We start from the raw sequence: 27437 nt of genomic DNA on the forward strand, positions 1-27437 counted from the left end.
TTTCTTTCTTTCTTTCTTTCTTTCTTTCTTTCTTTCTTTCTTTCTTTCTTTCTTTCTTTCTTTCTTCTTTTTCTTTTTTAATGTTTCAAATAGAGACCCATCAAACCTTATCCTCACTGAGCAAATCTAGTTCTTGATCTAGAAGGGCTAAATGGCTTTCTTTCTCCCCAGCACCACCAATATCTTTGTTGATATCCTTTAAACTTAAAAAAATATATATGCTTATCCCTTTTATGAAAGAAGGATCCTTTCTTATGAAAAAACATAGTCACAACAGTTAGATCCTGTTAAATGGCAACATCTATCTGCAGAGGACAATCATATTTCTAATTAATCAACCATGAAAATCCTCACAACCAGAGAAACTCATGCATAAGGGCCACCGGGAGAGAAGAGCGAAGGGGCTGAATTTTGCCTGGGGATCCAGAGGAGTTGCTCAAGGAGGTGAGCCTGAACCTCCTAGGCTGCCTGGCAGACAAAGGAAGGGAGAGAAGCAGGAGAAGGGGTGCTGGTCCACAGGTGACAATGGCATCCTGTTTAGAAGCCTTAAAAGGTGTGACTTGAGAGCCAGGACACAGTATTGTGGCTGAAAATAAAACACATTCCTAACAGAGAGCAGGAGGTGCTTCAGTTCAAATTCTAAGAAGCAAAACTGTCCTCAAGAGCTCTGTCAAAACTTCAAGTTACCGGTCTGTTCCTTTCCTTTTCCTCCCACAATCTATTTCCTCCTCCTCTTCACTGGCTGACCTACTGCTGGGTTGAGGCCCCTTCCTTGGGATGACCGAAGGTGACAGCGATTCAGGGGGAGCCAAGGACCAGCACCTCACTCCTGAAGTCACCGAGGAGAGTGGGTATCAACACCTAAACATGCAGCACAGGCGATAAAGAAGTCTCTCTCCTTCTGATGAGCAATTACTGCTCTAGAAATATTTTTTCCCTCCTCCTCATAAAATCATCTACTGATTGACATGGTGAATGAGAAAGCCATGTGCCCAGGGAGCATTAAAATTGCCCCTTTGATCCCGGTTACTTTACACTTGCAACAAACAAGAACCCCTCTGATGTGTGTGTTCTTTCTCGATGAGCGTCACAGGGCCCGTGTCTACGGAGCTGAGGAGGGCGTCAGGGTTTTCTAAGCAGGAGCTGTGGAACAAGGTCCTGTACGGTATTGCCCTGCAGCAGGCAGCCCTCCCTCCCCGGGGCATGGTGTGTTGTGCAGAGGAACCACATCAAAGGATCCTAGACACCCCTCGCATACTTAGACGCTTTCCATTAATACAATTAATAAAAACAACTTTCAGTTGAAGAGGCTTCAAGGGTGTCTTGCACAAAGGCATCTCAAAGACTAGCAATGGAACTGTACGTAGAAACCACAGGTCTCTGTTAGCTGGGCTGTGTTGTGAGCCCAGGACACAACCTCCTCCCTGAGGGCTGAAGTCAAACATGTAGGAGCTGTCACCGTGCACCTCTGGTCCTTAGACTGGATGGCTTTCAGAAGTTAACCTTATACTTCAGAAATGTATTAGCCATGTTATTGGCCTTCCTCCTAAAGCAGTTCTCAAACTTTGGCACGAAAAAGAATGATCCGGGCAGCTTGCTAAATGTCCATTCCTGGGACTTGTCCCCATTTCCATAGATTTGGGTTCCACTGGTTTATGCTGGGGTCTAGGAAACTGCATTTTTTAACAAATGTTCCTAAGCTATTTGTGGTGAAGGGCCATTTGGGGGTGGGTGGAGGAAGTCCAATCTATCACAGACCATTACTTTTGTAAAATACAGTACAATGATTTACTAGAAAAATTATCACATATTTGCATGCCATGCTATGTCAAGTTACTACAGAAGTTTGTAAATACTTTCAATTTCTACAATGATCTACTTGTAGACCAATGACTAATGTGTCCAGACCAATGCTGGTCCACTTCCCATGCTTTGAGGACCATCTTTGAGGACCATGCTGGTCTAACACAATATTCTTTGAAGAAGTCTGCTCTAAGGGATTCCCATGCTGTTTCCTAAGTAGCTAGACATTCTACATGTTAGATTAAATCTAGAGCTTAATTGCCACCCACACCCAAGTGAGAAAATCCTTGGGTAGTTTCTCTAGTCCTTGCTATTGTCTTGGTCTCAAAAAGCAACTACTAAGGGGCACCTGGGTGGCTCATTTAGTTAGCGTCCCAACTCTTGATTTTGGCTCAGATCGTGATCTCAGGATCATGAGATCAAGCCCCACATTGGGCTTTGTGCTAGGCATGGAGCCTGCTTAAGATTCTCTCTCTCTCCCTCTCCCTCTGCTCCTCCCTGCTCGTGCTCTCTCTCTAAAAAAAAAGAAAAGAAAAGAGCATCTATTAAGATCTTTGAATCTTTTTTTTTTTTAAAGATTTTATTTATTTATTTGACAGAGAGAGGCACGGCGAGAGAGGGAACATAAGCAGGGGGAGTGGGAGAGGGAGAAGCAGGCTTCCCGCGGAGCGGGGAGCCCGATGTGGGGCTCGATCCCAGGACCCTGGGATCATGACCTGAGCCAAAGGCAGACGCTTAACAACTGAGCCACCCAGGCGCCCCAAGTTCTTTGAATCTTAATAGATGTTTCCGAGAGAAAATTTTCACTCTTGCTGCTGGTTAATTATTACATTTTTTTTTTAAGATTTTATTTATTTATTTGAGAGAGAGAGAGAGCGAGGATGATTAAGCACAAGCGGGGTGAGGGGCAGAAGGAGAGGCAGACTCCCCGCCAAGCAGGGAGCTGACTCAGAGCTCGATCCCAGGACTCCGGGATCATGACCTAAGCTGAAGATAGACGCTTAACTGACTGAGCCACCCAGGCGCCCCTAATTATTACATTTTAAACCATGCGTTTGCTAGATATACAATATAAATTTTTTCAGAAGACTAGGCAAGAAGTTACAGTTTCACTGCAAGTAAATAGGTACATTTTAGTGTTCTCATATATAAATACCTTGTATTTTAAAATAACTTCTAGAGCTTCAGAAATGCAGAAACTTGGCAGTTAGTTCATGATAGTCCAAAATGGATGCCAAGAGAGGTTAAGAAAGTGTGGGTTCTTGCCTTGAGTTATCTGCACAATTCCTCCTGATCTTTTCCCTATCTGATACAGACTTAACAACAGCAGTTGTTCATCCCATCATGAGCTCATATGAACTTGTGGCTTCCGGTAACCGTGAGCCTAGAGCATCCTAAGACTTGATGGCAGAATCTGCTCTACGTGTTTAAATGGCAGCTAGCTGTAGTGTTAATATCACAACTGGTATGGCAACGCCTTCAAAGGGAAGGGAACATTAATTTACAATTTGTTGGGCACATGTGAAAAGTGGACCAGACCGATGGAACCAAAGCTGCAGAATACTTTTTCTTATTTTGAACTTTTTTCAGACAGCATGGTCAATTCATCTGGCATATGCATACTCTGCTTTTCCATTTATTCAGGCCATTATTACACATAATTTTGAGTTTAGATTCAGACTCTGTCATATAATAAATACTGAAAATCACTATTACTAAATGTGGTCAAATCTATACATCAGTTATCCAATAGGTGAATAGCCACACACAAAATCCTAATGACGAAATTTCTTCTTGTTTTGCAAAAAGGAACTAGGCAGACATCAATATTTGGAGTTCTAGAATAGCCCTGGCACAGTTCACAGGGTGTGTGTTAGGGAACAGGGCGTGTGGGTGGAGACACCGCAGTGAGGCAAGGTTGGGACAGGGCTGGGAAAGATCAAAGCCTTCACATTCTGCTGGAGGCCTCTTCAATTAAATTCAACATTTATTAAACTGGGCACAGTGCTAATCATTGGGGGATTAAGAGAAAGTTTCTTTAAGGAAAGAAAGAAACTAAATTAAAGAACTAACCTTTAAATTTTAAAAAGAGGTAGTGAGCACCTAACCTACAATTTTTTGGATGGCCTGAAGATAGTGTTTTACAGACTGTACCAGGAAAAAATGTTTGAGCCCTACCACCAACATTGCTTCTCTAAGTGTTGTGAGGCTGAGCCCTATTATCCGCCGGCAACACATGGTCCTCAGACGTCCTCTGAATTACTACCAATAGAGTACCGTGTTGAGGGTCCCCAGCCCACCCCCAGGTTTGATGATTCACTAGGAGGACCCACAGGTCCCAATATTTAGTGATATTCAGCTATGATTTATTAAAGCAAAAGGATACAAGGCAAAATCAGCCAAAGTCCAAGGGGAAACTAAGGCCAAGTTTCTACTCCCAATGGAGTCACATGGGATTTGCTTAATACCCCTAGCAACACGTGAAATGCTGCCAATCAGGGAAGTTTTTGAGAGACTCATTACTCAAGATTTTTGCTGGGAACTGGTCGTGTAGGCAGTCTCTGCTTGGCACATACCAAAATTCCAGACTTCCAGAATGAAAGCAGGTGTTCAGCATAAACCATACTGCTTACATAAACAGTCTAGGCATGGTGAACTACTCTTATCAGTTATGGGGTTGGGAACCTTCCCAAATCAAAGATCCCAGATGCCAGCCAAGGGCCAACTTTGTAAGCATGCCTTCCTAAAGATCAGCAGTCAAGCCTGCCAGGTTAAATCTTTTCTGCAAAGATACCAAAAATGGATAAATTCAAAGTATCATGTTACTTCATAATCAGTTCTCCATGCCAGACCAATATGGGGAATTCACATCTGGTTATGCTAAAAATGTTTTTATTCTTTTTTTCATTTCCTCTCTTAGGACTGCTCAGGATTACCTAAAAATCAAAAAGAATACAAATAATTTAATACTATGCTACTCGGTAAAGAATTTCTAAAAAAAAATCACTTAAACTTTTATGTTAAGTAATTTTAAGGACTACCAGAAAGTAACTGCTTTCATCACTAATAAAATTTTACTGCTTTCACCTAGCATTCAAAGAAGAATTAATACCAATCCTTCTCAAACTCTTCCAAAACGCAGAGGAGATTGGAACACTTCCAAATTCATTTTACAAGGCCAGCATTACCCTGATACCAAAACCAGACAAGGACACTGCAATAAAAGAAAATCACAGGCCAATATCCCTGATGAACATAAATACAAACATGCTCAACAAAATATCAGTAAACCAAATTCAACAATACATTAAAAGGATCATACACCACAATCAAGTGGGATTTGTTCTAGGGATATAAGGATGATTCAGCATCAATCAATCAATCAATATGATAGGCCACTTTAACAAAATGAAGGATAAAAATCATATGATCATCACAGTAGATGTAGGAAAGCATTTGACAAAATTCAACATCCATTTATGATCAAAGTTCTCAACAAAATGGGTATAGAGGAAATGTACCTCAACATAATAAAGGCCATATATGACTAGCCCACAGCTACATCATACCCAATGATGGAAAGCTGAAAGTTTTCCCTCTGAGATCAGGAACAAGACAAGAATGTCCACTTTTGCCACTTTTATCCAGCATAGTATAAAGTCTTAGCCAGAGCAATTAGGCAAGAAAAAGAAATAAAAGGCATTCGGATTGGAAAGGAAGAAGTAAAACTGTCACTATTTGCAGATGACATGATACTAGATATACAAAACTCTGAAGACTAGACCAAAACCTGTTAGAACTAATAAATGAATTCAGTAAATTTGCAGGATATAAAATCAATATACAAAAAAATTTGTTTTGTTTCCCTACACTAATAACAAGCTATCAGAAAGAAAAATTAAGGTAACAATTCTATTTACAATTGCATTATAAACAATAAAATACCTAGGAATAAATTTAACTAAGAAGGTGAAAGATCTGCACACTGAAACCTGTAAGATACTGATGAAAGAAACTGAAGAAGACACAAATAAATGGAAAGATATTCCATGCTCATGGACTGGAAGAACTAATATTGTTAAAATATCCATACTACCCAAAGCAATCTGCAGATTCAATGCAGTCCGTATCAAAATCCCAGTAGCATTTTTTTCCACAGAAATAGAACAAAAAGTTCTGAAAATTTGTATGGAACCACAAAAGACCCCAAATAGCCAAAACAATTTTGAAAAAGAAGAACAGAGCTGGAGGCAACACCCTCCCTTGATTTCAAACTATGTTACAAAGGTATAGTAATCAAAACAGTATGGTACTGGCATAAAATTGGACACATAGGTCAATGGAACAGAATAGAGAACCCAGAAATAAACCCAAACTTATATGGTCAAATAAATTCCAACAAAAGAGCCAAGAATATGCAATGGCGGAAGGACAGTCTCTTCAATAAATGGCATTGGGAAAACTGGACAGCCACATGCAAAAGATGAAATTGGAGTGCTATCTTATACCATACACAAAAATTAACTCAAAATAGATTAAAGACTTGAACGTAAAACCTGAACCCATAAAACTCCTAGAAGAAAACAGGTATGAGCTCCTTAACCTGGGTCTTGGCAATGAATTTTTGGATTTGACACCAAAACCAAAAAGAAACAAGTAGGACCACATCAAACTAAAAAACTTCTTCAAAGCAAAGGAAACCATCAACAAAATGAAAAGACAACCTACTGAACAGGAGAAAATATTTGTAAATCACATACCTGATAAGGGGTTAATATCCAAAATACATAAAGAACTCATACAACTTAATAGGAAAAACCCCCAACAATCCAATTAAAAAATGGGCAGAAGACTGAATAGACATTTTTCTAAAGAAAACATACAGATGGCCAAGAGGTACACGAAAAGATGCTCAACATCATTCATCATCAGGGAAATGCAAATCAAAACCACAATGAGATATTATGTCACACCTGTTAGAATGGCTATCAACAAAAAGACAAGAAATAACAAGTTTTGGCAAGGATGCGGAGAAAAACAAACCCTTGTGCACTGTTGATGGGAATGTAAATTGGTGCAGCCACTATGGAAAACAGTATGGTGATTCCTCAAAAAATTAAAAATAAAATTACATTATGATCCAGCAATTCCACTTCTCAGTATTTACCCAAAGAAAATGAAGCCACCTGGAAAAATATCTGCACCCCTATGTTCACTGCAGCATTATTTACAATAGCCAAGATATGGAAACAGCTTATGTGTCCTTGAAGGCATTGCTAAGTGAAGAAAGGCAGACCTAGAAGGTATTACGCTGCATGAAATAAGTTAGACAGAGAATGACAAATGCCATGTGATCTCATTTATATGTGGAATAAAAACAAACAAACAAACAAACCAGAAACAAAAAACACCCTCATAAATACAAAGAACAGATTGGTGGCTGCCAGAGGTGGGAGGGTGGGCAAAACAGGTGAAGGGGGTCAAAAGGTACAAACTTCCAGTTATGCAATAAATATGTCATGGGATATAACATACAGCATTGAGACTGTAGTTAATAACACTCTATTATATATTGGAAAGTTGCTAAGAGAGTAGATCTTAAAAGTTCTCATCATAAGAAAAAATTCTGCAAACCAGGCATGGTGACGGATGTTAACTAAACTTACTGTGGTGATCATTTTGCAATAGAAACAATCAAATCATCTTGATCTACACCTGAAACTAAGATAATGTTGTACATCTATTAAACCTCAATATAAAAAATTCCTGCTTTTAACATGAAGCCAGACTTTTAGATAGGCAGATGAGTATTCAGACACTTTTTAATGTATTTTTCTAAGCCAATCAGATGGGCATGTAGTCAGCTTTTTAAAATCTTTAAATATAATTCAATTAACATTCAGTTTCTTTGGCCAGTTTTTATCAATGAGTCCATACTAGGGATTCATCTTAAAAAAAAAAAAAGGCACACATTTTTTTCTGGGCAATTATGTCTCAAGAAGCATTCATTTGCCAAATTATATGTCTTTAAGTATTATAATGCAATGTAATTATCAAACCAATTAAAAAGCATTTCAACTGGTCTTAATAAAATGTCACATTATATGACTAGCAGTATAAACACTTACTTGCTCCAAAATCAGCATAAAAAGCAAACTGCAACCCATGTGCAGAGTATCAACAAATTCTGAATTAGGTTTCCCCTATAAAACTCTTACTTTGCATATCTAGCTTTGCATTTGATGTGTTTCCCCATCTAGTATAGTGTAATCATTTATAGCCTTGACTTTAACTGTGATTAAAATTCTCTTGCTTTCACCTGGCAAAATATTTAAAGTAACATCCAAAATCGTTCAGAATGATAGAATTTTCTCCTTAATGAATATATCCTTTCAACACATGGCACAGAAGCTATGGATATAAAGAACACAATGTAAGTGACAGACAAAATACTGGCCTACATCAGTTCCAGTTAACATTTGAACATAAGTCATATGTAAGGTAAATTAGGAATTTCTGAGAATGACCAATACAACACTGCAAAACATATTTCCGAAGGAGAGGTTAGAGTGAAAGAAAACCTAAGTGTATGGAATATGCCAGTCTAATGGAAATCTAGCAGCTCTGTCAGGTTTCCCCATAAATTCATCATGAAATAGGAAATCGTGAGAACTATACTTAGGATTATTTAAGAGCAAAAGCAACTCTTCAGGGGAGAATTCCAGAAAATTTGTAATTAAAAGGTGGTTTGGAGACTTAAACTTGATGTACTATAGCAATAGTTTAAGAAGCATCTACCTTATTAGATAAAATCATATCATGCAGGGGTAATACTTGAAGGCCAATTTTTCACTGATTTATATTGTATTATTTGATGGTAATACACATTCAGGATTCACTATTCATAAGGAAATGCAAAAGTTGTTCCTAATCAATATAATTGTGACATATTTTACACAATCATAAATATGAGTGTTAAGTGGCTGATTATTTTGTGCTAAACATCTGAGTTTGGGTGATATACTGGAAAATTAGAACCCCCAAAAGCAATACAAAATGGAAAAGAAAGTTATGACTTGCTTTTAAGTCTATTATTCTTATGCATATTTAAGATTTCATTTATTTATTTGATAGAGAGAGACACAGCAAGAGAGAGAACACAAGCAGGGGGAGTGGGAGAGGGAGAAGCAGGCTTCCCACAGAGCAGGGAGCCCGATGTGGGGCTCAATCCCAGGACCCTGGGATCATGACCTGAGCCGAAGGCAGATGCCTAAGGACTGAGCCACCCAGGCGCCCCTCTTGTGCATATTTAAATAGCCTGAAATTATAGTGTCTGCATTTATGAATTCCAGAAATATTAGTTATAATTATAATCAGTAGTGGCTGCCTTTTAAAAAGTGGCAGGATGTGCTGGTGGTTTGTACAATAAAAACATCGTCAATTGGTCAATTGTAGATTTAAGTAGAGAGTCTCCCCTCTCTGTGCCGCTGGTTGGGACCTGGGCTGCCAGGCTTGTCTGTCTGCTGGTCCTCAGGCTATGAGCCAGGGATGGTGAAGCTGGTGCCTCCTGGCTTGGCTGGATGCCCTACTGCATGTAAGTGACAAACCAATCCAGCCATGCTTTATGACCCCAGGTGAGTTCACTGACCTTCTATAAAAATACCTCTCTTTATGAGAACAAAATGGAAGCCGTGGGATTCCAAGTAAATTATTCCTTATCCTCAGTCAGGCTAAGGTACAGTCAAAACGACTTCCAAGTACCAAATAACAAGATAAATCTCTAGTATCCAACTAGGGATGAAAGAAAGAAATGCTACTCATATGTGCATGAATAGCTGCTGAAGAGTCTTTAAGGTGGGCTGAAGGTAAGGAACCTAATTAGATAAAAAAGTTGTTCCAAAGAAAGAAGTCCTTATGGATCATCAAAATTAGCTTGATCCATGTTACTTCCTTTTAATTTAAAAAATGCATGTGCTGTCCACCAGGGCCAAGAATCCCTTCACTGCTTCTCTAGAGAAGAGGATGGTACATGTACCACATTCCCAGTGTATCTACCAGTGTGCCTCTTTCTGTGAACTGTAAGGCTCCAATTAGAAAGTCAAAGAAAAAGCAGTATGTCAATACGTAACAAACTGACATCAAAATATCATACATACTCTTTGCTCGGCACTAATACTCTTGGGAATCTATCTTAGGAAATGGTTTAAAGGAAGAAAAGTCTATGCATTCACATACAGAATAAACTCTAGTATTTTTTGTACATAGATACAATGATGACTCATTAATATAATTGTTTGAGAATATCAAATACTCTGAAACAACTTAAATACTCAACAACTAAAGAGAGGCATAAGTTATGATATTTCTATTTGATGTACTGATATGGCCTCTGTAATATCAAAGAAAACAAGTCTATTTGTTTGATTATGTCTCTTTTTTTTAAAGATTTTATTTATTTGAGAGAGAGACACAGCGAGAGAGGGAACACAAGGAGGGGGAGCGGGAGAGGGAGAAGCAGGCTTCCCGCTGAGCAGGGAGCCCGATGCGGGGCTCGATCCCAGGACCCTGGAATCATGACCCAAGCCGAAGGCAGACACTTAACGACTGAGCCACCCAGGCGCCCCTTGATTATGTATCTTAACAAAAGAACAGCATTTTTATATTTGCGAATATGGTCTTATTTGACCGAGCATAACGTTTTAGATGAGAAACATCACAGTAACGGTGAACAGAAAACATTAGCTATTGTGCTAAGCACATGATAATTCACATATGGTACTTCAAACATAAAGGCACCACTGGGATCTTCATTTTCTCGTTGAAAGAACTGAGGCTTGGAGGTTTGGAGTAACTTGCTCAAGATCACATACTTAGTTGACTGGTAGAACCAAGGGTTGGTTTTGGTCTCTGCAGAGCCCAAGGTCTTAACCACAGGACGCAGCACACACATCTAGTGACAGGAGAAGAGGTGGGCATCCTTCTACATGTGAGACCAGCTGAATCAGAGGTGAGAGTCTTTAAGGTGGCATAAATCACAACTTCTCATTCATTTGTTCATCCCTTCATTCATTGAGCAAACATTTACTGTGCACCTGTTGCGCGGTACCACACACTGATGGAAGCTCATTCATTACAACTTTTTTTTTTTTTTTTTTTTTTAAGATTTATTTATTTGAGAGAGAGAGAGAGAGAGAGAGTGTGCACCAGCAGAGGGAGGTACAGAGGGAGAGGGAGAGAGAGAATCTCAAGCAGACTCCCTGGTGAGTGTGGAGCCCGATGGAGGGCTTGATCCCAAGATCCTGAGATCATGATCTGAGTCAAAATCAAGAGTCAGATGCTTAACTGACTGCGTCGCCCAGGCACCCCTCATTAAACAATGTTAAGAAAACAGAACTCTGTGGTCATGATTTGTTAAATTTTTTTTTTTTTTTTTTTTTTTTTTTTTTATTCATTTGCGAGAGAGACGGAGAGAGAACAAGCAGAGGGAGAGGCAGAGGGAGAGGGAGAAGCAGGCTTCCTGCTGAGCAAGGAGCCCCATGCGGGACTCGATCCCAGGACCCTGGGATCATGACCTGAGCCGAAGGCAGACGCTTAACCATGTGAGCCACCCAGGCGCCCTGTGGTCATGATTTGGAAGAGTATAGACTAAAATCCAACCAGATGGCAGTACTGGAGGTGGTGGTGGGATTATCTGGTGCTTTAAAAAACTGTTTAAATATTTAGTTATAATGTTATTTTCCCCTTTGTATAAGGGCCCACTAAGGAGACTTTTCTGTTACAATGAAAAATCTCATAAAGCAAGACAGCCAGTCTCTTCCTTCAGGTTTGGTGAAAGCTTTGGACCAATATCTATGTTGGGATAAATAATATCTAAATCTCCTTAGACTTATATATGTTAATAATGAGATTTCTTGAAAAGTTAGTCAAGTTTTCACTGATTTTCACATAATGATCTTGTTAACAAAAGTCAGAATATATTTACACAGTTACAGTAAAATATTTTGAAAGATAATTATCACTAATCAATGTCCAACTTTGAGTTAGTTTTCATGTTTAATTGCAGTGAATATTCATCTCTTTAGCAGTGACTCTTCAAGATATTTTGTTTGGTAGAGTAGTTTGGTAGTAATATCGGTTTGATGTTATAAAAAAAGGAGAAATCATAGTTTAAAATATTCATTTAGAAATATGAGAGTACTAGCTTCAGTATATATCATAGATATTAAATCTTTAATAAGTATCTTATTAAATAAAGCTTGTAATGAAAGTATAGTTTAATTCACTTGATCTTAAAATGTATTTACATTGTGTCAATATTATAAAAATTGTTCACATATGTTCTCTAATTTAGTTTAATTATAAAGAAAGCATATTAAAATTATTAGCTTTGATAAGTCCTTTATGTACGTGAATTAGAAGTTTCTGGGGGTGCCTGGGTGGCTCAGTCTGTTGAGTGTCTGCCTCTTGGTTTCAGTTCAGGTCCTGATCTCAGGGTCCTGAGATCGAGCCCCACATCAGGCTCTGTGCTCAGCAGGGAGTCTGTTTGAGATTCTCTCTCTCCCTCTCCCTCTGTCCCTCCCTCCACTTGCACTCTCTTTCTCTCTCTAAAATAAATAAATCTTTAAAAAAACAAACAAACCAAAAAAGAAACTTCTGGGATGCTTTTCCAGCAATAAAATGAGTTTCAGTGAAGAAGCTCTCAGAGTTTGTTTTCTTCAATGCTAGGTCAATGTGTTTGTCAAGTCTTACACAACTTACTGCTCTTTCTTTATAATCAGAAAAGGCAGTTCCTGTTATTTGTAGATAAAACAAGAAGAATTTATTTAGGTGCAAGTGAAATATCTGTGCCTGAATCTGATCTTACTAGGACATCTTGCCCATAAGAAAACTTCTCCATAGGAGCTGATAATACACAGATCCCACAGAACCCAGGAAAAAGTACAATGCATACTCCGGTATTGTGATCAAAGACAATGCTGATACAGAAATATTTCCAAGCTTGCTCTAAGGAACATTCAGAATGGTGCAGTGGACAGAAGTAGCTTCTAGACTCTTCTTCCCTTCAACACTGTAGTCTCCCCTAATCCTGCAGGTTCAGTTACTCACAATCACCTGCAGTTTGGAAGCAGATCCTCCTGACATACCATCAGAGGTCAGTAAGTGGCCAAACGCCAAGTCCCAATGCCCACGTCATTCCCCTCACTTCAGCATGTGGGCATTTTATCAAATCTCACAGCAGCACAAGAAGAAAGGTGAGTACAGTACAATAACAGAGTTTGATAGACTGTATTCACATAACTTTTCTTGGGATACATTGTTATAAATAATTTATAATTTATGAATTCAAATTCTTCATCAGTATATACATACAGGAAAAAACACAGTCTAAATAGGGTTTGGGACTATCTGAGGTTTTAGGCATCCACTGGGGGTCTTGGAATGTATCCTCTGCAGATAAGGTTGGGGGGGGACTATGTATTTCTTGCTCTCTTTTCCCCACAGAAAACACACATACCCACCATAGCTCCTATCTACCAGGCAAGCCCTCGAGATTTATGTTCCATCAAGGAGACGGCTGGTCCAGGGTTAGGGGTTCCTAATGAAGGTCCAAAAATGATGTCATGCTTCTAGAATGGGAGATATTGGCTGAACCATCTGCTTGAATATTCCTGAGGATGGTTTCCTGCAATCAGTTAAGAGTTGGGACCTCACTTATTGGTGCCAAAACTTATACCCAAACAATCAGTATATGTAAAGAATCTGGGTCCCAAGACGATAGAATCAACCAACCAAACAAACAAAAATCCACTTTTAAGAAGACATTTACAGCCAGCTGTTATGTATGACATTTCACGAGTTTTCAAGACATGAAAGAAGTCCATCAGTAATGATAAGAGTAAATTTTTTAGCTATGTCTTCAAAGAAACAAAAAGAATAATGTATTGATCGCATCCTGTGTTCTCCTGAGCCAAATGCTTATCACCTTGATGGCACGTCTATCAATACAGGATCTGCAGACCAGATTTCTAAAGTTCCTTCTAACTTTAAGATTCTAAAACGCTAGAAAGGTGGTTCTCAAAGCACAGAACAAGGACCAGCAGCATTAGCATCACTTAAGAACCGGCAGAAATGCAAATTCTTGCCCCTTCCACCTCCTCAGAAACTCTAGGATGGGCCCAGGTGTCTGTGTGTTAGAAAGGTGTGGGAGCCAGGCTTCAGCAGGGCCCCGAGGATCCCTACCTGGTGTTCCCATCTTTGGGTAGTTCCATCCCACAACAATGGGACTGACTGATGTAACAAACAGACTGTAGCCACGGGGATAATGTATGACACCATTAAAAGTACCGTGGCCTCCTCTTTGCTCTCTCTCTCAGATCGCTTGCTGTAGGGAAGCTGGCTGCCACGTTGTGAGGACTTCCAAGTACACCTAGAGAGGTCCCTGTGGTGAGGATTTGAGGCCTTTGGCCAACAGCCATCTTGTGAGTGAGCCACCTAGAAAACAGAGCAGCCAACCTATGTCCAGACAGCTGGAATGCGACCTCATGAAAGAGCATGGTGAGCCATCCAGCCAATCTGCTCCCACAATACTGACTACAGAAACTGTACAAAATAATAAATGCTGATTCCTTCCAGGAGGTGAGTCTTGGGGTACTTTACTTCATGGCCTTAGCTAACTAATACACAAACCCTCCAGGTGATTGACACATGCTGAACTTGAGAACCACTGAGCTAAAACATTCATTCATTCTCCAAATAATTATTTCTTGTATTTCCTATGTGCTAGGCTACGAGCATGAACACGATGGGCAAAACAGACACTTCCCAGCCCTCGAGGTAGCCTGTTCTTTTCCTTCATTGCACAGTTTGTGATTTTATTTTATTTAGGGAACACACACTTATGTAATGTGGGTCACCCACTGCACCGTGAGTTCGTGGTGAGCAGGACCTTTGCCTGGTTTCCTTCCCACTACCCCTGGGCCTCACCCTGTGCCTGCTACATAGGAGGTGCTTAATTAATATCCACCTAGTGGCTTTTCCCTTCCATCTTCCCCACCTTCCTCCAATATGATGAACTGAGGCCCCAGGAATAGGCCTCTGAATAGCAACCAATCACAATACATTTAAGGGGTTCTAGGTGTGTTCCCCTGGGAATCTAATGGCCATTGGCTATAAATTTCCATAGAAAGAAATGTCTTGTGTGTTCAAAACGGTCAACTTTTAGAGTCCTTCTATTTTACACATGCAGATTCATAAACACATACAAGGAAAATATATGCAGTGGGTTTAGTAATAGAAGTAATTAAATGTGAGACTATTTTCCTGTACAGATGCGCACATCAATAAAGCACAGGGACTCATCTTGCTTTACCTCCAGGTGGAGCCCTGTGCTGATGAGGACAGCAGAATATCAGGAAATTGCTCTTCTCTGATAGAGGACGTCCTGCTGACCCCCATACTTGCACAGAACCCTCCGCTGTGCACCCAGAAGCATCCTGATCTCACTGACCAGCTCTATGATGGGTTCTTCTGTTCAGTAAGGGACAGGAGAGGTTAGTGTTGGAAATGATAAGGTGGTGAGATAAGAAGTCAATAGTTTTTTTTTCAACATGACCTTAGAACACGAAGGAGTATTTAGAGAACACTTTTTTTTTTTTTTTTTTAAATGTAGGCTCCACACCTTGCATGGAGAGCCCAACGCAGGGTTTGAATTCATGACCCTGAGATTGAGACCTGAGCTGAGATCAAGAATCAAATGCTTAACCGACTGAGCCACCCGGGCCCCCCTGGAGAACACTTTTTGATAAGAGAAAATAACTCACTGATTTTTAAAAATTCTTACGGCAGAAAGTTTGAGATGTGAGTGACATCATTTTACCAATACTTAGGAACATCAGAGAGGTTATAAAACAGACTCTGGCTCTCAGCATATTTCTGAGCAAGATCCAAGAGGAGGCAGGCCAATTACAACATCCGCGGGGTCTTCAGAGGGCGAATGGTGCTCTGCTGAGCACAGCTCACACAAGCTGCCTCTCCTGCCCATCCTTCGTGAGGGCTAACGCTGAAATCTGGCCGGGGACGAGAGCAGCAAACGAAGGTGATGATGGCGGGCTGTGGCTTCTGCGACATCGGTGTCTCCAGTCGCAGAGCGTAGCCCGCCCAGTGGGAACTTAGACTTCCATAATTACCCGCTTGCTCTTTCTCCTTCTTCTGTGACTAGCAGAACTGCACAGTGCCATCCTATACAACTGCGTGTGATGATGGAGATGGTCTCCCTCTGCACTGCCAGAGCACGTGGCTACTAAGAGCTAGAAAGGAAGCCAGTGCTTCCTGGAGCTTCCCTCTTATTTAATCCTAATTAATTTAAATGTAAATAGCCCCCCGTGGCTTGCAGCTGCCACTCTGAGCAGGAAAGTGGTAGAAAACAGTAATCATGGCAAATGGGTGCACCAACTCATCTTGAAGAAGATTTTATCCTTCTCATCTCTTCTAAGAGCACAGGGAGGCCCACAGGAGTGATTGACTTGCCCACGATCAAAAAGGTGGTAAATGGCAGAGAACAAGTCACGCTTCACCTGTCCGCCCCAGTCAGCACTCCTGCAACGCCATCAGACTGCATTTCCCCTTCTTCACGTAAAAGACGCCTCAAAGGCAAGTGTCAGTCTCTGAAAACTCCAAAGTCTCAGTAAATAGGTATGAAAGGAAGCTAGCCATATGCGGCAGGATTCTGTCCAACAAAAACACATGGGAAAATGTTTCTCTCCAGCTATGAGGATCCAACTCGATCTTTCAAACTACACTTTGTGGTGAGTATATCTGATAGCCCCCACTGCGCTCGAAAACTTTTGCTCCAAGCAAGTGGTAGCCCCATGAATTCGTGAGAAGGCAATAATACGAAAAAGATTTTATTAAATTTCTGCCACATCCTATTATGCTGTCTAAGCATGATTTCATCCCACTTAACCTTTGCTGATAAACTAGATTATATTTTCTTTCCTGAATCAACAGGGTCCCATGATATTGCACAAAAGATAAAGTACCTAGCATTTCAGGACTGATTTGGAAATAGAGTGTCAAAGGCATGACTTTAAAAGGGCGGTTAGCTATGCCTGAGGAAAATAATCTGCAGTCATATTGTAAATTCTGTCTTGAATTCTATGTAAAATATTTCACATTATTGTAATACCAGAAACTCACTCCAAAATCCACAAGCCTCAGTTCAGATACTTGAAGGTCCTGTATCCATAACCAAACCACTACTATCTCCATAAATCTCTCCTTTATTCACAGAGACCCACAGCACAGCCCAAATTAAGATGCAGGGCTGTAAATTCATTGAAATTAGGGTGGAGAACATCACAGTTTTTTGTGGACAAAACTAATATCCTTTGGTTCTATTACAGCTTTCATATTGCCAAGGGGATCGAAGCTATTCCTTAATATTACCCTACGTGGGTAAAATCAAAGAGATAATGGGATGATTAGCTGAAGCATAGGTAAGGAAATGGGGTAAGACCACAAATTTTGAGGATCAAAGCCTGGTTGCAAAAAATATATATAATAAGCCAAGTGTGAAGATCCTGTTAGATAAAACAATCCATTTTTTATATTAGAGCTAGTGCACTCTGGTAGCAAGAGCTGTAGAAGGTCCTAGAATTATTCTCATCAAAGCCTGCACCTCTTCTCTTGCAGCACATGACACTATCGTACGGTCACAAATTCACCTCCTCAATCTGGCATCATGTGAACAATGTGAATGGGTAAGTGGATGGTGGCTCATAGATGACCCAGGTGGGGTCTATGTGTCCTCCCCTTGAATCCCATGGGTCCTTAACTATTTTGACCCACAGAATACAGTGTAAGTGGCACTGTGCAGGTCTCTAGGCCTCAGCGATAAGAAACTTGCCGGGAGCCCCGAGTGTCCATTTAAGAGGCCCAATTACCCTGAGACCACCCCATAAGAGACCACGTGCAGGCACAGAGTCAACATTCCCGGCTGAGCCCACCCTCCCAGCCATCTGCACCAAGGGGGCCAACCATGGGAGGGAAGCCATCCCAGGAAGCAGATGAGTACCACCAAGTGACTCTCATCGATGCCCATGGAACAGAAGAATCACCCAGCCAAGCCCACCAAAATCAAGACCCACAAAATCATGACAGAAAATAAAATACTTCTTGCTTTCCACCCTGAAATTTGGGGGGTACTTTGTTATGCACCTATAGATAATCAGAACAGAGTATTTCTACTATCTTCAGCTAATCTATGCTTCCTCTAAAACCACCTTCTAATTGTTCTGATTAAATAACGTAACTGTACATTTACTAAATACGAAGCCTAATCCTGCTGGCCTGATCATCCATTCTTATATATACCTACCAATGAAGCCGGAAGATGGTGGGTTGGGCTGAATCTTCTCCTTGGTGTTCTCCTGGATAATGTCCCAAAGCTGCCATATAAATTTTGGATGAAGAATGTAAAATGGCTGATTTGGGTTTCTCTGACGGTGCTGAACATATGGAGTGAACAGGTTGTAATCTGGCTTCTTGTACCACTAAGAAAAAAGAAATCAACACAATCAAGTACAGAGCACCACAGTGCGAAAAGGGAACAGGTCAGCACCCAGTTGGGGGCAGAAGCTCCTTCCAGGCTGAGGGAACAGGAGGGGAGTGAGGTGGTGACTGTCACGTCAGGCACTGCCTCATTGGAAGAGGGAACCAGAACAAAGAAAGATAGGGTTCCAGCCCTGGAGGATGGATACTTTGTTCTTTAGTGAAATATGGGAGATGAGGTAGGGCAGGGGTGCTGGACTCTTCTGTAAAGGCCCCGACAGTAAACACTTGAGGCTTTGTGAGCCACACGGTCTTCTTCAACTAGTCAATTCTTCCGTTGTACTGACAAAGCCACAGCAGAGAGAGCACGAATGGGCGTTACTGCGTTCCAATAAAACTTTATTTACAAAACAGGGCCATATTTGGCTGACGGCTGTAGTTTGCTGACCCCTGGGCTCAATCAGTGTATTTCAAAAACATATTTTCCTTATCTAATGTATAGTGACAGAAAGCATGCCAGTTGTTGCCTAGGTCTGGGGTGGGGCCTGGAAGACTGACAGGTGGGGCGCCAGGAACTCTTTGGAGTGATGAAAATATTCCATTTCTTAACTGTGGTGGTGGATACACGGCTATATACATTTGCTAACACTCATCAAAATGTATACCTCTACTGATTATACATACATTATTGTATGAAAAAATGCACAATAAGGTTGATTGTTTTGTAAATGTCTTTAGAATGTCTCAGGTGCCGTCATGAAATGGGATTTGGAGGTCTGTGGGGGAGAGACTTAGCTCATAAGGCTCTGAGGGCCCCATTATCCCTTCGAACTGACACCTTGGGGAGATAGGAGGTATATATTAATCCCAAGTAATAGTCCCTGGTTGGATGGGTTCTGTGGCTTTGACAATTTTGAGAAGGACTAGGCCCAATCATCTGTAGTACACTTTGCCCCCAAGCCAAGAGGCAGCAGGAGGGAAGCAAGAGGAGTATGGGCCTCAGTTTCCTCAGCCCTTCCTCCTCCAGAGCACAGGCCACACAGAAAGCAGCCCTGCTGCCTGGATTTTGGCATTGTCATGCCCATGTCCATTGAGTTGGACAGCTCTGTGCCCTGGGCTTGGCTGCTTCCAAAGGAGGAAGAAACAAGGACCAACAGCTAGAGGTCTGAGTCTGTCCACAAACAGCAAGAGATAGGTCAGAACTTAAAGCTAGAGAACTCCAGTCTGGAAAGGAAGCTGAAGAGTTCCAACATGCATTTCACACTTGATTCTTGGTAGACGGTACCTGTGAGAATCAGCTGGAGAGCTTTCTCAAAAAATACACACTCAGGCTGCAGGCTACATGTCTGGAAATGGGGCTCTGACAGATACATCTGAAAAATCCTCTCTAGGTGATTCTGGTTTGTACTCCTAGTTAACAACCAGTTAGCAATCGTGCTAGGCAAACATCTAGTTTGGTCTCAAGATGAACAGTGACCAAACACCCCCAGAGGGACCCATGTGACCTTGGACAGCTGCTCTCTTGGAAAGTTACCTCTTGGTGGAGCCAAGATCTGTTCCCCCACCTTTATCTTAAGAAGGATGCATTCTCTTAGGTCATGGCAGAACAAGTCGAAAGACACTCTTCGGCACAGCTGACAGCACCTTTCACGACGCTAAACCGTCATACATATTTCCCAGCCCTCTTTAAAAACTGCACTGGCTTTTCTTCCAAGTTTTCACCAAAGTAACTAGCTGCTCCTTTAGATAGGCAATGATTTGCCAGAACGCCATGAATATAACTTGCTTATATTTTGATGGCTAGTAATAATCTTGTTTACACTACACCACGTAAAGTAAAAAAGGGTTTAGAGGCAGAAGCCAAAGAGTGGCACACTCCAGGAAAGGCTGTAACAGGTTACACTTAAAGAATAATGAGCTGCTGATTCACAAAGTTTAAATTCTCTTGACAAGCACTTTGAATTTATTTCAGAAGGTCTTGTAACTGCTTAGAAGTTAAAGTAACCCTATCACAATGGAAACATTCTGAGTTTACTCCACCCAATCTCTAGTGAAATTAGGAATGTCTGAATATTTAGACACTGTAATTTGTTTTGGTTTTTAAATCCTTGAGAGCAAAAGCCCTTTTTCATTAGATAGATCATGTTCACCAAGTATGCTCTGGGAACCGGGTATCAAAATGGTATGAATACACATGTATTTAAGTAGCGCCCGTGAGTGGTTTCATTCTGTGAAAGCTTAATCCTTGACTTGCTCCCATTATTAATCAGTCAAAGGCACTGTCTGACTGTTAGGGTAGGAGCACTTACCCTAAAGAAAACACTTACCAGATTAAGATTTGCAGAATAAGGAGCAGGGTCCCAGGCCACCAAAATGACATCTTTATATAATGAGCTGTCAATGAAGTGATGGTTGGGGTTGGTCAGAATCTGCAAATACAAACAAAAGTCATTTTAAAACAAGTGTTTGGTTCTTCAAAATTACATCTTAAAAAAAGATGAAAATGTAAAAAAAAAAATCAGAGCAAAAAAAAAAAAAAGTTGTTCAGACTTTGTCTTTTCCTCCAGGGGATGGAGAGAGGTGAGCATCGCATGCTTATGTGTGTAAAGAAATGTCTGGGGAAATGAGGGTTAAAAATAAAATCCACTGTCTCCTCCATTTTCACCAGCACCATCTTCATAGCTGGCGGCATTGAATCAGCTCCTGAAAGATGCAATGCCCTAGCTAATTCAGCACCCCAGCATCATCTCCAGTTACTTTCACAGGTGATTGGAGAGGGAGGTGCAATTGTGGATGACCTGCCTTATGAAGGCGCCTCCAGAGGGCCAGGCTCGGGACAAACGGAACACAGACAGCTGGCGGACGGATGGCAGCCATGATGTGACTTCCTCCCTCTGTGTCCCTATCTGGTCCTGGAGGAGACCAGGAGATACCTGCCAATCATCTTTTTTAACTACAGTTTTGGAGGGAAAAAAGTATTGGTTTTCATCAGTTTTCAGGGGCAATTTTTCAGTTTTCGAGATATACTTTCTTTCTTCATATTTGAAGATTTCTCAAGCCAGGGCGTATCTTACAGGGGACACGTATTTCAATTTGGTGGGGTTGATAACGCTGAAAAGCTGGGAAGCTGTGACTGAATGAATGGTGGCTCTTACAATCGATGGCATCTGTGAAGTAAGGAAATATGACGATTGTTTCAGGGTACCATGCAGAAAGCTAATCTTTCCTTCTGCAAGCAACCTGTCATAAATCATCCATCACCTCATGTTCTTTCTATATAGTTTGAAACTCTGGGAACTGCTGTGGTTTTGAGAGTAATTTTGCTTTGAACTTGGAAAATATTCTTATGAAGAACACCAGGAAGAGAAATACTTAACAAAACAATCCATTTTTTTTTTTAATTTTTCAAATGATGGACTAAAGTTTGCAAGCCACCCTACTGACCCTTGGATTTTGTAACCTTTGCTTTTCTCCCCTTCATTGCTGGCCTTTCTCACCACCGCGATTTCTTTTAAATTTAACTGTCTTTTCCTCCATTCATAAAATGCAACATGCTAAGTCTATGATTATGTATGTACATGTGTGTATGGATAGACAAACATATTTCCATATGTATACTGATTTTTCCTTTTAATCTTATTTACTCATTTCTTCCTATTCATGTCACACATAAGTTCTATTTATCTGCATTTTTTTCTTTGTTCTTTTTAATTACAAGACCCATAGAAATAAGCAAGACCACAGTCATGAATAAATGGGTAATTTCTCTTCACTCATCCAGTTAAACTATTTACCTATAAGATGTACTTCCATGAGAATACACCATCCATCTTACCTGGGAATTAATGATGCGCACAGTGGTTTTATTTCCAACATCTTTCTCATAGCCGCGTGTAGGAGCAGAGTTAAATCTCAAAACTGCATCATGAGAATCTAAGGACACATAAATGACAAACTTACTGTACTTTTTGCTGTCAAATCGACATAATTTAAAAAAGCATTAAAGCAAAATTTTCAATACCTGAAGCTAATTAGGAACAACCAATAAAGTTAAGATACCCATACACATATTTTTCAGTATAGTGTCTATTTAGAATGGGATCCCGGCTAGGGGACAAATCAACATGGAAACATCGGACCATTACAAGTGGTCCTATATCATCCAAATGTTAAGCTATATTTAGATACTTGTTATGTGTTCACATTCTTTAAAGGTGACATGCTTTATGCAGCCATTCTCTGAAAGATTCTAGAATATTTCAAAGATGGAATCTGTGGGAGTATATAAGATATTGCAGACGGGCTGCTTGTGTGGTTCTTACTGCTTGGAGCATGGAGGCTGCTCATGGTGCCTCTAAGACCGCGGCCGGTGCCAAGACCAAGGGCATCTCTCACACAGAAAGAGCCACAGCCTTTAATGCGACTTCTATACCTTGGGGTACTGGTTTGTGCTTAAAAAGAAAACCAGCCCTCGGGCGCCTGGGTGGCTCAGTCTGTTAGGCATCTGCCTTCGGCTCAGGTCGTGATTCCGGGGTCCTGGGATTGAGCCCCCTTGTGGGGCTCCCTGCTCTGCGGGGAGGAGGGAGCCTGCTTCTCCCTCTGCCTCTGCCTCTCTCTCTCTCTCTCATGAATAAATAAAAATCTTCAAAAAAAAAAAAAAAAAGAGCCCTCTATAACACCGTATGTTAACTATACTGGAATTAAAACTGAAAACTTAAAAAAACCCAAAAAAACCCGGCCAGGATTTCTGTGCTTCACATACTGCTGCTGCTGCCCAGAAGACCCACGGGGGAGCAATCGAGAGCGTTCTGCGTTCCCAGCACTGGTATGACGTCCCGCCGCAGCCCTGCCGGATGGAAGCACCACCGATGGTACTGGCTGCCAAGGCACTTTGTCTTCTGTCAGGGCACACCTTGGTTCACCGAGCCTCAACTACAACATAAATCTATGTCTCTCTTCATTCAACTTGACACTTTTTAAGTTCTCGGAGATCCTGGGTGAAAACAAAGCTCCCATCTCCTGGAGGCCGACAAGGACACAAAGAGCTACAGGTAGAGGAGAGTGGGGTCACCTGTCTATCCGATTAAGGGATGGGAATGGGGACATGTTCCCTTCCCACAAAGCAGTCTATATGCATACATATGTCTGGGAATTTCCTGAGCCAGCTACTGTATTGCCCAGAAACCAGAGTTAATCAGCAATAAGGGAATTTCTAATGGGCTATCTTTAGCTTCAAAAATTCCATGCACATTTCAAGTTTAACTTGGTTGGAACAACAACAATGCCTGTGTATGTGGGAGAGAGAGAGAGAGGTAAGATTACGTATTTCTGATTTGCCAAAGAGCCTGTGGATGTAGCCTGCATTTACTGTGACTATACCCCATGCGAGTCCCTAAAGCAGCCCATCTTCTTCATTTGAGTCCTGCTATCCCCTCTTGAGCAGTCTCCTTGGGAGAGACCTTCCTATTCCCTAAGTAGCAGAGACTCAGCACACATGTCACCATTAAAACAATGTTACATTAGGTACCTTTCTTGAGCTTCTGAGCTCTAAGCTCAGAAGAATTTATGTTCCAGTTTCGAGCACCAAAATTAAATAGAACACAAAGAATGCATAAAGGATTCCTGGCTATGCCATTAAAAACTTCTACAGTGTTGGGGACGCCTAGGTGGCTCAGTCAGTTAAGCATCTGCCTTCAGCTCAGGTCATGATCCCAGGGTCCTGGATCGAGTCCCACATGAGGCTCCTTGCTCAGCAGGGACTCTGCTTCTCCCTCTCCCTCTGCCCTCCCCCTGCTTGTGCTCTCTCTCTCTCTGTGTCAAATAAATAAATAAAATATTTTTTTTTAAAATTCTATAGTGTTCTTTTAGGGTAACCGCTGAAGGTGTCAGCAAGCTATGACCTGTCACCTGTTTTAGTAAATAAAGCTGTATGATGACACAGACATACTCATTTGTTTATCTATTGTCTGTAATGGCAGAGGTGAGTTGTGACAGTGACCCCATGACTCACAAAGCCTAAAATATTTACTACTTGGCTCTTTAAAAAAAAAGAAAGAAAAAGAAAGAAGTTTGCCAATCTTTATGTTCTAGGTGATCCATGCTTTGCATATATGATGTCAAAAAACATGAACACTTTCTATTTTCTTTATAAGTACTTGTTCGCACATTTTTTATAATGAATGTTTTATTATTTATTTTTATTGAATAGTACTTTGTCATAAAATTCAAATGATATTTGCACTAGAAAAATTAGATTACCCAAAGCAGTGCTTCTTATTTTTGGGTGTTAGAACACTTTTACACTCTGAAAATTATCGAAAACCCAAAGTTCTTTTGTTTATTTGGATTATATTTTTCAATGTATGTCACCTTAGAAAGCAAAATTAGAAGACGTTTATTTATTTATTTAAAAATAAAATATTTTTATGAAAAATAACCATATTTAAAAAAAATAGAAGACTGGCACTGGTTTAAATGTTTGCAAATTTCCCTAATGCCTGGCTTATCAGAAGACAGTTGGTTTTTCTTATCTGCTTCTGCATTCTATCTGCTGCAATATATTGATTTAGTTGAATTATGTCAAGACTCAGATATATTGTTGAAAATGTAAGGAGTACTTTAAGTCTTTCCAGATTACTGGGAATATTCTCTGATACTTCACCAAAACTTGACAAGTGCTAGTTTCTTTAAAAAAAAACAAAATCTTTTGTAATATGGAATGTGAAACAATATAAATGAACTTTCCATGCTCTGTTCCATTGAAATCCAACCAAATACTTCTTCTTGCTCTCAAAATGGAGGATTCACCCAGGCACGATTTTGTAGCATTGAGCAATGATCATTTGGAGCTATCAGTTCAATCAGTTATGCAGATCTTCCACATATTGATGCATTTCACTATAAAGTATCCCCCAAAATCACATCAGTTAAATCACCATGCATCTCATCAGTCTGGAGCATGGGAAGCTTCCAAGTTTGAAACCATGTGTCCATAGGATTGATGAGGTTGAAACTGGCAGAAAGTTTAAAGCTTGTTTTTCAGAAAAATTGTTTCCCCCTAATCAGCTATTGCGTCTTTTCAGACCCCACTAACAAGCCCACTGTCTGTCTCTGCAGAAGCCTGGACTCAAGGTCAACTGATACGGTTCCAGCCTATGAACAAAGGAGGCCCCACATTCCTTACTCAAGATAATAAGCCCAAGACCCCATCCAGTTTAAAATGTCTCTTGGAGGAAACCCATAGCCCCTTCTCCTTGTCTGAAGATAACCTCCTGACGTCAGGGGCTGAATGCTGCCTCGTTCTGATGTTAAGTCTACACCCAAAGTGAACACGGGATGTATGTTACATGTACGTTTGTTCAATGTGCATGTTCCATCTTTCCTTATGAGCTGTCATAAGTTTCCCTGATCTTTTCATCAATATGTATGCAATTTCAACCCCTGTGATTATAAAAAACTCATTCTCTCTCCCTTTGGGGAGGCAGATTTGAGGCTTGTCCTCTCCTCTCCTGGTTTGGCTGCATAAATAAACCCTTCCCTTGCTGCATACCTGATGTCTCAGTGATGGCTTTGCTGTGCATCGGAGAGAGGAACTTGGGTTCAGTTCCAAGTTCATGGTTGAAAGCTTGCATTTTATCACTGGCAAAAAATACTGTCAGCTCTTTTCCTACAAGTGACAGGCTCACTCAGATCCTTTATGAGAAAATATCTACCAAATATCCAGGTCTGAATAAAGTATGTCTATTAGTCATTTGTTTCAAGTAAAAATTGTGTTTCATGACGCAAGTGCTAGTGCTGCTCAAGACTCCAACCACACAGGGGCTTGTCCACTGTGTTGGTATGCAGAAGTGTGTTTTCACTTTATTGCCCACTTTGTCTTAAAAACACATGTAGTCAAAGATGGATATTAAATAAAACCAACATTCTTTTCATTTTTTTCCTGTTTCATCAAGGACATCCATAAGTGAAACGGGCACTCGATTCTTTTCCTGCTGAGCATGGCCGTGCAAACCAGCACGACAACTAGTACTGTTGGGTAGGAATGCCTAATTTACACTAACCAGCAGTTTACCTACCTCTGTCTCTGCATCACCAGTGTGAATGTCAAACAGTCCAGAAGACCCCTGTGCATCATTATAAAGAAGTTTTCACCTCATGAGCCCCTGAAGGGTCTTGGGGACCCCAAATGTGAACCACACGCACTAGGTGAACTGCTGACTTGGGGCAACCTTCTCCTGAGGCAGTGACAAGAGGCTCCAGACAGTGAGGTGACCTTCAGGAACTAAGACAATCAGAACAACGTGAGGATGAGAAGTGTGAGGCCCACACTCCTGAACCACAGTCCTCCCACTAAACCATGCTGCCCTTGGACACAGCCTCTGTCTAAAGCAAAGGTGAACAAGCCAAGGCTCCCAAGCAGGGGGTGTATTTCAGGTTAATTAGGTAGAAATTCCAAATCAACTGCATCGCCCCTGAAAATGTCACAGCTTTGAAATGCCAGAATTCTACACTGAGGTGTGTGAAGCCTTCCAGCAACTGCACAGCGCACAGGGCACAGAGATGGAATCTGGCTTAACTCCTCTGGAAGTGGTGGGAGTCTAAAGAGTTAAAAGGTTAATTTTCGGGGAGGAGGCAGGGAGGTAGAGACAGAGGGAGGCTGCTATGGATGGAGAGTGAACCTCCTCAGAGCTGCCAGTAGGATCAGGATGGGAGGGGGGAGCAGGTGTGGGGGGGGAAGCCCAGAGTGTGTCTATCATGCAGACATGTTTGGTAAATGTCTGCCTCGCTGTGCATCTCCTTGATAATGCGCCTGAAAAACTAAGCTGTCCATTCATATTTACAAAAGGAGGAATGGATCAGACAACAAGCACACGGGGAATAAAGTAAAGCCTCATTTCTGGAGAAGGCATTTCCAGGGTAGAGCCATTTCGTGTTGACCTTGAGAACCAAGCCAGGCTACATGCATTCACTGAAGGAAGATTAAAAACACCCTTTAAGGAGCAGCCAGCCAGGAGGGCACGAGCACTGAGTCACCACCCTGCCTCGGGCACTGGCCCCACGGTCCCCTCCCTCTTTCCTGCGCTCCT

The 27437-nt window shown here is 41.1% G+C and overlaps 1 protein-coding gene across 10 annotated transcripts in view; it reads right to left on the bottom strand.

Annotated features, from left to right (window-relative positions):
• ST6GAL2 (ST6 beta-galactoside alpha-2,6-sialyltransferase 2) overlaps nt 1–27437 on the bottom strand; it is an 83399-nt gene that overhangs the window by 5536 nt on the left and 50426 nt on the right. For 6 of the 10 annotated variants that reach the window (XM_032419212.1, XM_032419214.1, XM_032419211.1 and 3 more), the window contains 3 exons: nt 22187–22284; nt 20679–20780; nt 18179–18353 (listed from right to left, as the gene is read on the bottom strand). In XM_032419212.1, the coding sequence (XP_032275103.1) occupies nt 18179–18353; nt 20679–20780; nt 22187–22284 (375 nt within the window). Of the gene's footprint in view, nt 1–12399; nt 15331–15540; nt 16529–18178; nt 18354–20678; nt 20781–22186; nt 22285–27437 lie in introns of those variants that run through there. The other 4 variants (XR_004301191.1, XM_032419216.1, XM_032419215.1 and 1 more) reach the window with 4 other exon arrangements.

Source organism: Phoca vitulina, unplaced genomic scaffold (genome assembly GCF_004348235.1).
Source record: "Phoca vitulina isolate PV1807 unplaced genomic scaffold, GSC_HSeal_1.0 scaffold22, whole genome shotgun sequence".
Classification (NCBI taxonomy): Eukaryota; Metazoa; Chordata; class Mammalia; order Carnivora; family Phocidae; genus Phoca; species Phoca vitulina.